Source organism: Falco rusticolus, chromosome 13 (genome assembly GCF_015220075.1).
Source record: "Falco rusticolus isolate bFalRus1 chromosome 13, bFalRus1.pri, whole genome shotgun sequence".
Taxonomy (NCBI): Eukaryota; Metazoa; Chordata; class Aves; order Falconiformes; family Falconidae; genus Falco; species Falco rusticolus.
The window spans coordinates 22,000,501-22,015,663 of NC_051199.1; the positions used below are offsets into that span (position 1 = coordinate 22,000,501).

Consider the following 15,163-nt stretch of genomic DNA (forward strand, 5'->3'; position numbering starts at 1 on the left):
GCCTCCCTTGAATCAATCCTTACCACCCTCACAGGCATCACAGCAGTGTCCTCCTCTGAAGGACATCAGATGTGTCTCCCTCTTCCATCCTTGCTCTGACTGTATGGTACCTTGGCTGTGACCCTACCCTGGGTACCAGAGCCTCGTAGCTGACTTCGCATGATGCTCTGCCAGCATGAGTGTCTGCTGGCGTCCATTGCTGAGCTGGGCTGCCCGGGGCTTGTGTGACAATCTCTGGAGGGAGCTGCTTTGGGACCTGGGGAGGGAGCCCAACAGCTCTGCTGGCAGAGCAACATTTGGCAGCAATAATGAGGCACTGAGGGCGAGCACTGAATGACAAGGGTTAAAAAAGATGTTGAAGAATGACTCGTTACCTAAACATCATTTGTCTGGGGCAGGGCTGGGCATCCTGTGGAAGATGTTATATCACTGTATAGATAAAGCCTGTATTGTAACGCATACACGCAAGTGGTGCTGCATGGAGGCTATTCAGGCGGCTCTATTTCTGGCATTTTGTAACTTCTGAGTGTTTGTTTTTGCAACCCGAATAATGTTCTTTTAAGTGTAGAGTTTAGGGGGTTTTTTTTAGGATGTAATTATAATCTTGTTCTACATAATTTAACAGCATTGGGGCAGGAGGTTTTTTTTATCCGATGCTGGAAGTAATTGTCAGGCTAGCTTGTTAAACAGCGAAGGTGACACAAGGGAAGGACAGAGGTGAGTATTTCCAGCCACGTAACAGAGGTGAGGACAAGCCCACTCATGGGTGTGCACACAGGACCTCTGTGGTGGACGGGATCGCTTGTGAGCTTGGGGCAATGGTCATCCCATTGCCATGCTTTGGGCAGCTTCTGCCAACCACTGCACATGAGGGACAAAGATCATCCCCAAGACATCCGCACCACGGATGCGGAAGAAATGAAGTGACTATTTGGGACTTAGAGCCAGGCATTTGCTGGCATGCCCAGGGTGGACTGCTACCTTCTGTCCTGCTCTTGGTGGGAGGTGTGAAAGTTTTGAGAGTTATCTCAGGGATGGGGCATCAGGGTTTGGGGGCCAGGGATTGGTTCAGCATAGCAGAAATGTTAGTGGCCAATGACTGCAGGAGAGGGCCCTGGAAGCTCCTTCCTCACAGTCCCCTTTGGGGACCCTTGAGTCATTTGTGGTGATGGATCCATAGCAAGCTGTTTGTGGTGATGGCCAGCACCAATGTCAGAGGGCTGGTAATGCCAACGCCTCCTTCCCCAGGCATTGGAACTTGGGTTGGTGCTGACCCAGTTTACACGGCCCTGACAGTGAGAAGTGGATAGCACCTTGGCTTTGCTTCTCCTGCTTTCCTGCATGTGTTGACCAGCGTGGACGAGTTCTCACCTGGGAAGAGGCCAAAAGAGCGGGAGGGGACTCTGGAAGGGTATGAGGGAACAACAAATTTCCCAGATCATTAATTTGCTATTTGCGGCCAGAATGGTTTTGGCTCAAGATGAAGGTCTGACAGAAACAGCAGCAGAAATCTGGGACTGCAGGTGTGTTCTCTTCTTAAGGCGATGGCTCAGCAGCACAGAGCTAACAGCAGGATACTGGAAAACCAGGAGCAGCGAGTGCCTCCCAGGCTGCTGTGCAGGGATTGTGTCTGCAGAGCCGCGGGGCTCAGGAGCATCATCACTTGCTGTTGGGGCAGGGACACTCGAAGCTGCCCAGGCTTCCCTGTGCCCCTCTGTGACACGGGCTGTGGTCCCATGCTCCTGGCTCAGGATTAACCTGCTGGTTGGAGATACTGTGTAAAGCCCTCCTTGTTTTGACAGGAGAGGATCTATAGTCCCTCTAATGCTCATTCTAGTTTTGGTGCTCCGTAGCATAGGGAAAACCTGGATAGCTCTGCCTGGTGTTCTCCGTAGGACACTTTGAGTTAAGAATGAAAAATGTAGTGTGGTGGAGCATTAGCAGAAAATTAGGCTTTTAAGTGAGGTTGATCAAGTTCTGCACTTGCAGCCAACTCCATCACAGCTTCTGACTTGCCTCCCATTTATATGATGAGACCTGTACTCGGGGCACTTGCCTACCAGGTATTGGGGTGTCCTTTCCCAGGTGCCGTTGTCCCCAGAGCCCAGCCCAGCCTTTCTGCTGCCCTCCACATGAGTTTTGCAGTGTTTGCAGTCCCTCCTTGGCCACTGCCTAGCTGGTGGGACCCAGGTCTGCTGGTTTATCATGGTACCTCTGGTGATCACTGTGAGGACCTGAGCGGTTGAATATTCAGCCCTGAAGCAGCTGAATATCTCAGTACTTATGCAGCACATCTTGAAGGGTGCTGATCCCATGTGTCCACTCTGTGCTGTGGTGGAGGAGGTCTGTCTGCAAATTCTTGTCTTTGATAAACAGAGGAGAAAAAAAATCACCAGAAACTTGGAGAAGGTGGACCCTTTGGGTCAGTAGAGTTGCACTGGCAATTTTTCCATTACAACCTTCTGCAACATTTTTTTAGCCTTGCCTGACACAAAACCCTTTGACACAGAGGTCGCTGATAAGTTAATGGTGCTGTCCAGACCTGGTGTAAATGCTGAGTGGTGAGCACCTACAGAGAACACAAGTGCCAGACAGCTTCGCTGCTGGAGAAGGTACTTGCTTTCTACATCAATTCACTTGTTGAGCTGCTCTTGAATCCCAATTTGTTTGAAATCAGCAGAGGTTTGGCTGCTAATCTCAGTGGACCAAGGTCAGGTGTCCAGACTGGACACATTCTTTCATTGGAAATGTTTCTTTGTCTTTTGGTTTTGATACTGAATACTCAAAACTTTCAGCATCTGGTTCAGTGGGACTAATAAGCAGTTACTCCTCAGGAGGCAGAGAAGGGCCAGGTGTTGTGCCTGTGAGATGAAATCCTGGGTGTTATTTCCAAACAGGACATGCCACCTGCACAAGAGTTTTGTGGCCTTGGACTTGCCTTTGGGCTTACCTCCAGGCACAGGTGGTGGCCGCTAGACCAAGGGCTGTGTGCCTGTGGTGTCCCGGCCAGGCCGTGTGTGGTGCTGCCCAGGCGGAGCGAGGCCTCCAAACGTCTTGTGCCCTGGACGTTGGAAGCAGATGATCTTCGCTTCTCCTGAGCAAAACAGAACATCTCGTTTCCTCATGTTTGCTATTTGTTTTTTTCCCCTGCATGCTTTCCCACTCCTTCCTGGAGGCTATTTAATAGAAATCTCAGACTAATGGTGCTTTTCTGTGGCAGTTCACATGCTACAAAATAAATACTCTGCAACAGATTTCCTGGCCTGTGTTTCTCTATTGGGTGTGAGATAATGTCTAATACTTGGAGACCCAGCAGCTCCTATGTGCGAGGGGTGGGAGCCAGCACACGCTGGGGAGGCAAGAGAGTGGCTGGCAGTGGGAAATGTGCTGCTGCTGGTACCAACTTGCTTTCCAACCCATCTTTAAGCATATGGTAAAGTGATGCAGGGGAAGAGGCAAATAATTACACCAGGACTCCCCCAGTGTTGGGTTTTGCAACCTTCTGCAGTTTTAGCAAACTCCCATTTATATTGTTCAGCTGTCTTGTATACACATGGCTTTGAATTCTTGCTTGTAAGGGGAGTGATTCAGGTGTTGCCACTTAGTCATCAAACTTTGCTTCCTACTTGATTTGTGATGAATTTAACAAAGCTTATGTGCCTGGTGATTTAAGTGCCTTCCACGTGGAAGGGTTTCAAAGTGCTCTGCCTTTTTCTTAGATTTTGGGTCTGGAGCTGCCTGGCAACATCTGGCACAACAGATCCTTTGCTTGTGATCAGAGTTAAGTGTGCTGAGTATTAAAAAGTACTTTTATAACTGAATATGGAACAACAACTGCAGCTAGGCAAAAAAAAAAAAAAGCCAGGTTGGAGACTTTAAGGAGAGAGATGATGAAACCTCCCACCTTCCTCATGTATTATCACATGATATATTAGAAAACCTACCCCAGAAGACTTTTTCTCAAACATTTTAGCCTGAGTTGCGTGGGAAGCATTTTTTTCAGCTCCACAACACTTTAGCTGTTTTTTTTTTCCTATCCTGCATATGGGATGAAAAATGGATCTCCAAAATTTTTTGCAAGCTGAAAAAAATAAACTTGGGTCAATATAAAGCACTCGGTGGAATAGTGGCAGAACACTCCATAAGGGTTCAAGTTTTGCTTGTGTATTTTTTTCGAAACCAAATTAACTTGTGAAACAAAACGGCATGTTAGAAACTATGTCTTTTAAATATAAAGCTTGTTTGGGGTGAACTGAATGGCAAAACCAGTTTTAGCAGTTTTCTGTTTTTCCCTGGAATGTATTAGAAATAGAGAACATGCCTGAACAAAATAGCCATAAAGTTGTTGGTTGGGGGCTTTTTTGCAACCTATAGCTGTGGCCGATTGGACTGTGCTGTACTATGGGGGTGAACATATCTGCTCCCCTCAATCTGACCTGACTGACTTCTCCTGGAGGTGCTTCTACTTATCACCTGTTTTTCTTGAACTTCCAAAGTAAACAAACCTTTTCTCTGTTTTGGATGAGAAAGCAGATTCCCCATCTCTCTGGTCATCTTTTTCTATGAGTCATTTGCTGCTCTTCTGCCTGGAAATGGCCACATTTTAGTATGGCTGGATGCAGAGTTTGCAGAGCATTTTAGAATGAGCATCTCTTACCCTCTACATTAAAATAAAATCACTAGGCAATGAAATATGCTGAATTCTCACTTGAATAAATCTAGTTCAGTTAAAAATACCTACTCACCTACCAGGTCCCTGTATGGAAATGGAGGACTACAAAAAGTAGATGGGCTTGTATGGAGGGTTCTGGTAATGTTAACACATTTTTTCAATGTTTGGAGAAATGTGATTAATTTAAAAAATCCTGGTGTGAATTCACCTGGCAGCATTTCCAATTTTTTTCACATCGCTTCTGAAGATAAAAAAAGTCCTTTGTGTGAAACGAAGTTTGTTTTACATTCAGCAACCACAGGTTGGGGCCAAAAAACATCAAAACGGCTTGTCAGGGGATGGGCATGTGGCCAGAGGCAGCGTGCTTTTGTCGGGCAGTGTTGCCTACCACTCCTGGTTCGCTGCGATTTCTTGAAACACGAGAGGATACAGCTTGGGAGAGCCGGCTTGTGAGGCCAGGCGGTGTGCTGGTTGTGCTGCTGGGGCTGCGATGGCATGCCGAGCCCATTCACCAGGTGTACTGGCCAGGGGCTCTGCCTGCAGGGTCCTCCCTAATTTGCAACAGCTCAAACAATTGAATTGCATGGCTTGATCGCTCCGTTTTGTGGAAAAAAAAAAAGAAGTGGTTTGATTTAAAGTGCACAGAGTACATGCATGTGAACTGCTCCCTGGAGCATCTTCTGAGGGGGTCTGCACCCATGGGAGGAGCAGATGTCTGGTGCCTGCTGCCCCATGCGACAGTAACGCTGCTCCTTTCCTCCTTCCTGGTGCCCCCTGAGCCGGTAGCCGGTACTCTGAGGCAGGTGCTGTGCTTTGCTTTACTCATAGTAGTCATCAGTGATGTTCTCAGAGTTGACGATCACCTGAGCCCCGCTGGAGCCCAGCCAGGGTTGCTGCTGGTTATGTCTGTGTGACTGATTCTGCACTTTGCTGATGGGTGAGAAAAACTGAAGAAAGGAAATGTGTTGCTGGTCAGACTCAGAAAAATAGAATGTTCAAAATACTCAGTGAACCGAGCAATTGTAGATAGTTTTGTTTCATACGAGAGGAACTATTATACTTATTTTTCAAGCTTCATTAATAAAAATAACCTACCTTCACCCCTAGATTTTAAAAGGCAACATCTATTCAAACTGAAAAATGGAAACAACTTGTTTTCAAAATACTAAACCACAATAATTCCTGTTTACCTCTGCTTTTCACTCTTTCCTGCACAACAAAATTAGGCAGTTTGTATCCAACTGAGATGTCTGGATATGCCACGAACCGTGGGGTTTCTTTCTGCAAAACAGAGTGCTGGGTAGTGACAAGTGTTCAGTGGAGCAGAAAAGTGAGGTTTTTTTTCATAAATCTTTGTGAGATGATGAGCGGGGGCTAGTGGAGAGCTGATGCTACTGGGCTCAGATGCTGAGTGTATGAAAAATTGGGATTGCTGCAAAGATATTGGTTCAATCCACTTGAATGGCTGCAGCTATTTTAATAAGGGCATAATTGTATGAGAAGGAAAATTAGCTGACCAATTTTTAAGACTGTATTTACCTTGAAATTGCCATTCCCTTCAGAGGTTATGCAGCAGTACAACAGTACCAGTAAGGTCACAGCTTTCATAGCCAAAGAAGTGCAGGGATCTGTTTGGACCAGGCTTACACCAGGCAGTCCTTTCTCAGCGGCTTCTTCTATTGAGCTCTTCTGTGGCTGGTGGTGAGGATGGAGGTGAGGAGATGAAGCCAGCAACATCCCCAGCCTTGCCTTTGGACTTTGACTTTGTTCCCTTCTTGTCCCTCAGGTTTGAAATCACTGCATTTGTGTTTTCTTGAGATGTGCTGGCTCTTGTGTTTCCTGAGCCCTCTCTCTTCTCTGTATTCACCTCGAACTCACGCTGGAGCTGGGTATGTCACTCTGGGTACATTTTGTGAGAGAGTGATGCCTCCTCAATTAGGAAAGCTAAACCAAAAAAGCTCTCCATTGTCCTAGCTGGTGACATTTAGTAAGTCTGCTGCAAGGTGCCAAGTTTCAAAGTATTACAGCAGGGATGTTCATGCTTCAGTTTTAGATTCAGCTTCAGCTTTAGAAATAAGGCCTGACATAATCTAATTAAGAAAATAACAACTATTAAAAGGCCATGTGAATTTGACATCTGGAATACTTATGCATGTTTTAAATCCCACAAGAGTGCCTCTCAGGCTCCTAATGCCCGTGGATGCTGTGCCACCATTCTCATATTCTGGGGTTTTGCAGCACTGGTGGTTCCCAGCAGTTCTGAATTCCCAGCTGGGGCATCAAGAGGTGAAATGTTTGTGCTGGCAAGAGTCAGGACCAGTCTCGGAAACAGGGTAGATTTGTCTGATCACTGAATTTCCCTGCGATGTATTTCTCATCGGAGCTGCCTACAGGACCATCAGTTCCTTTTGCAGGGGATAAAGATGATATTAAAATGGACATAAAGAAAGAAAGAGCACAGCTGGCATCCCCACTGAAACATTACCACTCTTTGGGGCAGCAGCACTTGTCAAAAATCTTGTTTGCAACACTAATGTTTCGGTGGGGGGTTAACTGTGCCAGTGATCAGATGGATAATTCCCTTTAAAATTATTGTTTTACCTCACTCCATCCAATTACTCAAGTTGTTTTGCTATCCCACAGATCTCTCAGTTAATGTCAACAAAATGATTATAGACTGCAACAGCGTCAAGATGTTTCACCCACAGGAGCACTGGTGAAATGTTTATGGCACAACGTGTTGAAAGCAGCGTTTGATGTGTAAATGTCAGGAATAATCAGCTTTCCTGTCACCAGAACCTAAGCGCCCAAACACAGGCGCTGAAAATGTCACTTGCATGACCAAAGAGCGGCTTTATCACAGGCAATGTAAATTGTCATGCAAATGGTCAACATCTGTGTCGAAGATGGCGTGAAAAAGCCATTTTTTCACTTTTTTACTCTTTGCTGGAGGGGCTGTGCAGGGCTTCTGGTCTGTGGCGTGGTCCATCCTTTGGCCTCGGGGTCGGAGCTGAGGGTGGGGAGAGGGATGGGGGATGATGGAGGGTGGCAACGCCGAACACAGACCTCTCTGAGGGAGAATCAGCTTTATAGAGGGTGAGGCTGCACCCTGGGAGCCACCTGGGCTAGCTGGAAATGGGTTGCGACGCCTTCGTGGCTGGGGGGGCTCACCTAGACACCTCCCGTCTTGGCAGGACCTGCAGAATATGGTTTTGTAACAAGGATGAGCGTTTGCAGCCCCTCACCCCTTGCATGGTGGGCAATGAAGTGCAGTGGTACTGCCGAGACCGCGGGCAGCCTGGTGCCCACACAGCAGGGTGGTGGGGTACTACGGCAGCGGGGCTGGGGTCCCCTGTCCCCATCACCCCATTGCCATCCCCCACCTGTGCTGGTACCGGGGCAGAGTCGCGCTTTCCGCTGGCAGATGGGTGGTTGAGTAAAGGCTGCTGCCAGGCTGCTCAGGGCTTTGTGACTCCAGTCCTACTGATGTCAAGGGCACCCAGATCCACTGACAATGTTTTCTGTGAATCCCACAGACTGATAAAACCCACATTATTTTCTCAAATAAACCCCAATAAACCCCCTGTTGCATCAGCACTCCTCATTTCTTGGTAATAGAAGCTACAAAAAAAAAAAAGTCTGATAAACCAAGCCAGATCTGAAGGCAGAAGATATTGAAATCTGGAAGATTTAATTTAATATTTTTATTACATATTTTTGGAGCCCTCATTATACCCTCACCCTCCAGGAGTTTATTTACCTAAGGAAAATTATACTACTGATTACAAGATTGCAGGTTCATTTTCACTGCTGAGAATGTTTTTTGTTTTTTTTTTTTTTTAACAGCTCACATTACAGTTGCATGACTTGTAAAGTTTTGTAACATCCTGAAATTTTTAATGCTACATTGTGGAAAGGTACTTATATATAGATGAACTAGCCAGAATACTTGCTTTGCAGTCTTTTTGAGGGGAGAAAAACTTAGTTTCTTGGATTGAATAGGCCTGTAAAGGGTTTGTTTGAGCTGTTGGACAGTGCGTTCACAGGAGCTGCCTTGCATTTGTCCTTCAGGCTGGCTGCAAAGCGAGAGACTGAGACAGGTGTCTTTAAAACATAAGAAAGGGAGTGCTTTCTATAGGGGAATAAAAATAAATTATGCAGGAATTGTGACTATAGTGTGCATGAAATTATACTGGCAAGATCCCTGTGGTAAATATTTGACAGATAGGACAACCATTTTAGTCAGAATCTCAGTTTTTACAATAAATCATTGCACCTGGGCCTTTTAAATCATAATACAAGTCAGCCAGCACTGAGTTAAGGTCAGGAGGGATTTCCAGATGTATTATGATGATTAGCCAACAATTCAGTTAATAGAGCCATAGAATTGGATGAGATTTTTGCCAGTTCCGATGTCACAGCAACAGAGACCTTTGACTGAAACAACATCATGAATATTGGATAAGATCCTGCAGTGCTGCTCCTCCATGTTATAATATTACCCAGGGATGAAGGTTATAAACATGTTATACCGTTCACTTTCCAGTGGGTAAAAACAAAGAAAAAAACCCCCATAATCAAGTTCCAATACACAACTAGAGATAATATAGCTTTTTCTTTATATATATATATCTGTATATATATCAAGTAAAAAAATCTAAAATAGTTGGAAGTAAAAAATGAAAAAATAGCTGATTGTGTTATTTTTTTTTTCTTTACAGTGATATGGTAGCAAATACACAACAAATGAGTAATAAACCTTTACATAAGGAGCTCTGGTCCCACCTCCATCAATAGGGCTCAGACTAGAATAGAAAATGGAACAAGGTGATGTTTGGTTTTTTTGGGCTGCAGCTTCTGCAAGTGACAAAGATGATGTTGATAAGACAGAAAGAAATTATACCTCTAAATAAAATAAGTCCAAAGTTTTCCAAAAGACCTTAAACACCATAGGGTACAATTTGCTTCTGAACTGGGGAAACAAACACAAAGCATCACCAAGTCCTACTGAGGCTGAAAATACCGTATGTTTATCCCGGCCTCAAAATATGTCCTGTTTGTGCTATCTTACTGTAAAAAAACCACTGTCAATGATTTTTTTTTTTTTCCTCTGCAGCCAACAATAAAAAACCAAAGCCACAAATCCATTGAATGGACTGAGCCAGACACAAGACCTCAGCATTGAGCGAGTGCTTGGCTGCCCTTTGTCCGGTGGTGAATTTTCCCCAGAATCCTTTATGCTGAAAATGTTAATTGACTAAGCTTAGCAAATGGTCACACTGAGCCCTATTTTGGCCATACAAAAGAAAGAAGTACTAGTCTCAGCTTAAAACAAGATCATATAGACGGTCAACACAAAACAGTATTTTTTTTTTCAGTGGTCTGCATAATAATAACATGTTTGCATATAGAACAGCTTTTGCATTATTGCTCTACTTATAAGAATATAGTAAGGAACTTATAACAGACTTGCACATTACAAACTTAAGGTTCTTTGGTGAAGAATGAGAAAACAGTATTTTCGCTGTAATTAAATATCAGGGTAGTTTTCTTTTTTTATCTGTTGATCCTTTGGATCCTCTCGCAGAGGAGGGAAAGGTACTGAGTCAGCTTTACCATCGCGACGATAGCGACCCCGCCGATCATCATGCAGGTGGGCCAGAAGAGGGAGTGAAACAGCACGTTGGAGCTGTACAGTTTGGTTAATATCACATTCTTCTGAACGCCTTCGGGGTCGTAGAAGCAGGAGAAGCGTTGGTATTTTCTAAAGTTTTCCATCACGACGTTCACGAATGACATGGATTCCTCGTAATTCTTGCCGCACTTTGGTATGTACGAGCACTGGGAAGAAATTAGGGGGATAAAAATGCATCTCCAAGCCAGATACAATGTCTGTTTTCAGGTGGCAAGCAGGAAAATCTCAAGATGATTATGCTTTTCATAGTGAGTGGAATACTATTAAGTTAATAATAAATATATTGCAGACAAAACTCAATATTTTGCACATCTACAGAATTTCCCATTGGAGAACCTCCAAGAGCTGTACAAACATTAATGCTTTAATCTGCAGAGCAGCCTTGTGAGATAGGTGAATATATTATTACTGCTAATTTACACATGCAAAAATGGAACTGATGAAGTACCTCTTCATCTTAAGTGGCATGCATATGCTTGCAGTTAGATGGGTAATTGACTCTGTAAATACAAATCTGGTGGTTTAGATCTCAGTTGGGTGGGATCAAAGTGAACATGCTGGGCAGAGGCGAAGGCTGATGAGAGACCTTTATACAAATTTTCCCATGGGGGTAATGCCTTGATTAGGGACAAATAGATAGTGTAGGAGAAAACACAGTTTTCCCACTGAGAAGCCTCGAGCTGAAGATCAGCCTGGATACCAGGGTGGTTCTTTGTATTGTTTTTCTCAACACCAGTGTGAAGTCCAACAGTTCCTTCTCTCTGAAGATGCTGCTTGAATTGCAGTCTCAGTCACAAAGAAAAGAAGATATGGGGGTAGCTCTAGCTAACATAGTTTCAACCTGGCATTCCCAAAGAATGCTGAAGGCAGGCTAATTAAAAACTAGGTTATGGACTCCATGCATTGAAGATATTCTATGGGACTTGTAGGACAGTAGCCCTGGGCTGTGCTGACCATTCCCTGCAAAGAGCTGACGTGGACTGGGGAGGTGATGGGCAGACACGCCAGGACTGAGGCCACAGCTGAGTTTTGACCTAGAGCAGAAACATCTGAACTGGTGGTTGCTGCTGCTGGTCTGGGAGGAGACTGATGGGAGCAGCCCAGGGCCCCTCACCCCTCCCCTCTTCTAGACACATCTGCCCCTCCACACCTGAAGGTTTTCTACACCTGCATAGGATTTTGATTAACTGCTTCAGGATGGGTGGAAATCCGTTGCTTAACTTCTCATTGAATGTGCATGGGGGGAGCTGGCAGGTCGCGGCTCCCTCACTGTTACGGGGTGGTGGTGGGTCGTGCCATGCCCCCTGCCTGTGCTGCTGGGCCTGTGTGTCCTGGGTGAGCACCAGATAATTCAATGACATAAAGCAAGTTTTGCAAAGGAAAAAAGGTGTTTTGATTAAAATAATGTGACCCGTGGCTTTTGATTACTATTGTTTTAATGTATATATTTTATAAACGTCCCTCCATTCTTTTTCATGACGGTGCTGTGACTTCTTTATAATGTACTGCAACAAATCTCTAGTCCTAATAATGATCAAAAGATTAACCTCCTAACAGTATTTGATTGATTCATTGGCAAGTTTATTAGCACAGAATATGATTTCAAGCATGGCAGAAAGATTGTCTGGTGTTAGCAGACTGGAGCATTAAGGGTAGAGCATGGCAGTACTGCCATTATGAATATTTCATAGAGCTCTAGAAATTAGAGATGGAAAATATCAAAGCAGTAATATCTCATCCATCTTCCTGCTGGTGCAGGTCTGCTCCCTCCAGGTTATTCTCTTGTACTCTGCCCAGCTTTGTCTTAAATGTCCAAAGCCACACGCTCTCTTCCAGTGCCTAAAACTCTTTAATAAATAATAATCTAATAAGCAGGGGAGATTTCTCAGTGAAGCGTACCTCATTTTATTTTACTAAATTATGTGCTATCACTGTTGTAACAGCAGTATTTCCAGCTCAGATTATTTTTTTTTTATTGCAACATTGTGCTGTACATTTTTGTTTCTTGAAATTCCATGAAGTATATTGAGGTAGGAGATTAAATGAGGAGTTGGCCCCTCTTGTCAAGTCCAGCCCTTCCCCCTTGACAGAAAACAGCAGACATGTAAAACACCAAATACTGACAGATTCCTGGATTCAAAGTCTGTGGAAATGTCCCAAGGGTGCAGCAGGGACAGGTCTGACTTTCTGCAAGTCCGAGTATTTCCCAAGCATTTTCAAAGGAGACCTGGTGCTGAAGCAGAACTTAAGCTGTTCCCACCTACCCCTGATGGCACAGAGCCACCATCCAAGTCGGGCTGGCTGGGTTGCCCATGACGTGAGGGTCTGGAAGCGTGAAGCTGTGAGATGCAGCTGTGCAAGGGAGGTTGGTTTACTTTGCCTCTCTGCCAGGCTCCTTGTGCTGAAACTGTCTCTCTTCAGGGTATTGTCTCCCATGCGATTGCCAGGACGTGGGTGCCCTTTACTCCATGTTCTATCTGCCCTGCTCAGGTTCCCTTGAGCTCCTGGAGGCATCTCGGCCTCAGCTTTGAGGAGGTCCTCAGCACAAGGACTCCCTCTGTGCATTAAGTTGTGGTTGTGGGGTGCTCCTGGCCTCTCCTTCCATGCCTCAGCTTCCCCAGGGATAGCACAGGGCTGGCTCTGCCATGCTGGTGTCTGCCCTGTTGCATAGGTCATCGGTGAATGGGTAGGTGGACGTGGAAAACGGGATATTTTGATGTTTTCTTTGGTTTGATTTTCATTTAGTTTTCTCCAGTGCATGGCAGGGAATTTTGTATCCACGATTCTTATGCTGTAACTGTGAACGTAGACTACTAACTCTGTGCCATCTTATTACACCTCTGCATTGTCAAACACTTAGAAATCTGAAAATCTGAAGGTAAACAATATCTGGCTCTCTACCTCAAGTGAGGATTCTGTGATACAATGTGGGAAAAGTGCTTGTGTTACTTGCAATCTGGTCACAAGAAGGACATACTAGACATTTACAAAGAGAACTTGTTACTGAGTTTCCAGCTCTACTTTCCTAATTTAAAGGATTGGATAGGCAGACTGTATGAGCTGCCCACCTCTGGGCTTGCCCAGTCCAATGTCCTGCGCAGCGCAGAGCTGCTCAGGGACTGGTCCTGCTGAGTTATGAATAGCTCCAAAGATGGAGATTGCACATTTCCAAGCAAGCTGGGCACAGTTTCATCTAAATCAATGGCATTACAATGAAAATGCTGTTGTCAGTAAAGCCCCCAATTCAGGGGGTTACATGACTCCCATCAGAAGTCTGCAGCTGGGGATTGTGTCCATGCTGAGCCTGGAAACTTTGACAAGACGTGCTGTGGCAATCTTTGTGAGAAAGTGGTCAGGGCATCAATTTACATCTCTTTTGGAAAGTGCAATGGGTTTGAACCAAGGGCTGAAAGGGGAGCTTTGTGTCTGTGTTGGCCTGATACTGATTCCAGACTGAATTCTCCAGTCCCAGTCCAGACGTGGGTCTGCTGGGAATGGCAGCTGTACATTGTTGCTTCCCCCTGCACCAGGCAAACTCCTCCCTGGGCTATAAATACCTGAACCTTCGGCAGGAAACCATGAGAACCCCCATCATTTCTGAGTCTCAGGCTGTTGTAACTGGCTGTAACAGTGATTCTGGTGATTAAATCCTGCTTGTTATCTCACTTACAGAGCATGGGTGTAAAACAGCAGTAGCTCCAATGACAGGAAAAGAATCAAAATGATACAGTAGGAGATCAAAATGGGGCCTCTAGAATTGCTTTAACTACCGCAGCCCTTGCTCAGGGTGACAGCCTGGCTCCGTGGTGCAGGCACAAGGGGACATTGGCTGATTTACCTCTGGCAGAGGCTGTTGCAGCCTCTGACAGCTGAGGAAGGGAAGCGTAGCTGGCTAAGCTGCTATGGTTGTAGTATTGGCAAGGGGCTGGGCTTGTCCTAAAGGCTAGAGATGAAGTACACACAGCGGGAGCAACAAAAAGCCGTGAAAAATCTCATGCGCTTTCCTGGGAAAGACTTGAGCAGCTCGACTGGAATCTGCTTACTTCCCACTGATTCCCACCGGAGACTGCCGGCAGCACGCTGTAGATCTCAATATAAATTGCACCTACTCCTTACTGCACCTCGTGGGCCGACAGCTAGGTTAGACAGCAAGTCTCCTAGATTAATGATTATTTAAAATCCATGTGCATTTTTCTCCATCCACGCTAGCTGGCGGCGAGAGGAGAGAGACGGGCTCCAGATGCTGCTCTGCATGTGCGGCGGTGCTCAGCGAGGCAGAGAGGTTGGCGGGGGGATGCTGACGTTTTGAAGGTCACTGGTGCTGGCCTCAGAGGGTAAGCACCGTGCTCTGCAACGTCCCCAGTAATGTCAGGGCTCAGTGAGCCACGGATGATGCATTATTTTTTGTTTGTTTATTTGGCAAGGAGGAAGATAGGAAATGCAGACCTGAGTAGGTGGATAGAGAGAGAGCTAGTACCCAGCTGGAGCATCACAAAACAAGCCATGCCCAGGGCTGCTTGTCCTGCTGCGCAGGGCCACTCTCCAGCTGGGGGAGAGGGAGCACCTGTCCAGGGAGCTGAGGTGGGTTGTGCTGATCGGAGCTTGGAGTCTCTGCAGATCCCAGCCAGGCACAAGAAGCCTGGTATTTTATAGATGCTGCAAACTTCCATTCAAAACTGCATTTGGATTCAGGTCACATAGACAGCAGCATGTTAGGAAAACCTAGGAATCCTCCTGAGAGCAGAGTTTAACCTGTAAAACAACCTTGGGCTGGAGAAGTATTAACTGTGCCTACA

General features: G+C 45.6%; 1 protein-coding gene across 2 annotated transcripts in view; it reads right to left on the reverse strand.

Moving 5' to 3' along the window:
* Positions 1–8,438: 8,438 nt before the first annotated feature.
* The window catches only part of KCNMB2 (potassium calcium-activated channel subfamily M regulatory beta subunit 2), a 103,342-nt gene continuing 96,617 nt past the window's right edge, over positions 8,439–15,163 (reverse strand). Inside the window, exon 5 of one of the 2 annotated variants that reach the window (XM_037407499.1) lies at positions 8,439–10,513. In XM_037407499.1, the coding sequence (XP_037263396.1) occupies positions 10,229–10,513 (285 nt within the window). In that variant the 3' untranslated portion in view covers positions 8,439–10,228. The remainder of the gene's footprint in view (positions 10,514–15,163) is intronic. The other variant, XM_037407500.1, reaches the window with a different exon arrangement.